The sequence below is a fragment of the Trypanosoma grayi genome (assembly GCF_000691245.1).
Source record: "Trypanosoma grayi strain ANR4 Tgr_247_V1, whole genome shotgun sequence".
NCBI lineage: Eukaryota > Euglenozoa > Kinetoplastea > Trypanosomatida > Trypanosomatidae > Trypanosoma > Trypanosoma grayi.
This window is the reverse complement of record NW_008825866.1, coordinates 5,028-6,755: the sequence shown is the minus strand read 5'-3', so window position 1 is coordinate 6,755 and position 1,728 is coordinate 5,028. Positions and strand designations below refer to the sequence as shown.

The window sequence follows — 1,728 nt, the reverse complement described above, 5'->3', positions numbered from 1 at the left end:
ATATATATATATATATATATATATATACGTTGCTTTCTGGTCGTGTTAATGATGACATTCATCCTGCTTGTATTATGTTTAATAAAAATATATGCTGAAGAAAGAGAATGCATCAACACCGTTCATTATCGCTCATTCCAAACACAACGGGGCAATACACAATAAATAGGACCAAATCGCCCCACAAAGCACTGGAGAAATAGGCGTTTGTGTGTATGCGTTCGTGTTGGACTTGCCCTGCGTTCCTTTTCCATCATCCCCTTCCCCCCCTACAGCGTGAGTGCCTGCAGCCGGACCTTGGAGCGCTTGCCTACCTGCGCACTGTACGTAGCGGATCCGACGGCCTGCACGGAGCGTGTGGCAGTGCACCAATTGCAGCGTAGCTCCATGCGACGCCCCTCCTTCGTGAGTGTCGTGTCGATCTTGTGGCACGAGTTGCACTTGACGTATTCATCGAGGTACCTGATAAGAATCTTGTCAAACGCCGTTGCCTTCTGAATTTCGTACTTGAGGATGAGGGCATCGTTGCTGTCAAGGTTTCCACCTACAGAGAGCTCCTTCTCAATGTAGTCCTTCACATCCTCAATGGGACGGTGGAAGGCCTGGCAGATGCGGCCAAAGTTCGTGATGATGACTTTCTTCTTACCAATCTTCTCAAGCTGCGGCACCGGCAGCTGGTTGCGCTCTGACATGGCGCTGCTCTCCTTGTTGCGGTTGAGGGCGACGAAAAGACGCTGCAACATGACGCTGTACTTGTACCCGCCCATCTCCTCCGCCGTTCCGCCACTGCTGCTGCTGCCACCCGTACGGGCAGTGACGGTGGCATCGAGGAACCGCTCCACCTGCGGCGCCTGCTGCTGCTTGCGTCGCAGCTGCTCGTGCTCCGCCATACGCTTCTCCACCTCCTGCCGGGTGTGGCGCTTCAGCAGCGCATACAGGTCCTCCGAGGTATAGCTGTCGTATGCTATCTCAAATATGTCCTCCGCCGCACCTGTGGCACCCTGGAGCCCAGCCACCGCAGCTCCTGCACCACTATCACCGCCAGCTGCCGCTGCCGCTGTTGCTGTTGCGACTGAAGACGGCGGCACTGCAGGAGCGCCCATCGCGACGGGGTCAGCGTGGGTCGAAGGCTGCGTGTCGGGCGCGGCGTCCATTGCCTTTGGGGCCTTGCGACGCGTGACCTTCTGCTGCTCGAGCTGCTGTTCCTGCTCCTCATTCTCGTCGTCGTCGTCTGTCCTGCGGCGGCGGTTGCGAAGCCTGCCACCTGTGGACTTCTCTGGGGCCTCACTCATCGCTCTTACTTTTTTTCCCTTTGGCTGTTTTGGCACTTACGCCATTCAACATCATGATGATAACGACAGCATCACGCAGGAAAGAAAAAGGAAAGAAAAAAAGGTGAGCGCGCAAAGCAGAGAATGACCGCCTTGATGAATGCAGAAGCGGGTGGTGCACATGTACGGTTTACGCGAGTCTTGAGGGTATGGTCCAAGAGGCTGCGTGAGAACAGAAGAACACACCACATTGCTGATGTTCTATATATATATATATATTATAAGGTTTTTAAAAATCTTCTGCTTTGCTCCTTCAGTCTTCTTTTGCCTTCACCTTTTGACTAGCAACGCTGCATATATATATATATGTATATGTATGCTGTTGTTGCTCTGCCTCCCCCCAGCCGGCAGCCGCCACGCCACGCCACGCCCGCCGAACCTATATATATATATATAT

At 53.2% G+C, this 1,728-nt stretch overlaps 1 protein-coding gene across 1 annotated transcript; it reads right to left on the bottom strand.

Annotated features, from left to right (window-relative positions):
* Nucleotides 1–269: 269 nt before the first annotated feature.
* Nucleotides 270–1,292, bottom strand: DQ04_02471020 (translation initiation factor; the record flags this gene model as incomplete). Its single annotated transcript, XM_009311912.1, has 1 exon — nt 270–1,292. One exon carries the CDS (start codon nt 1,290–1,292, stop codon nt 270–272), a length of 1,023 nt encoding a protein of 340 aa, XP_009310187.1.
* Between the last annotated feature and the right edge of the window lie 436 nt (nt 1,293–1,728).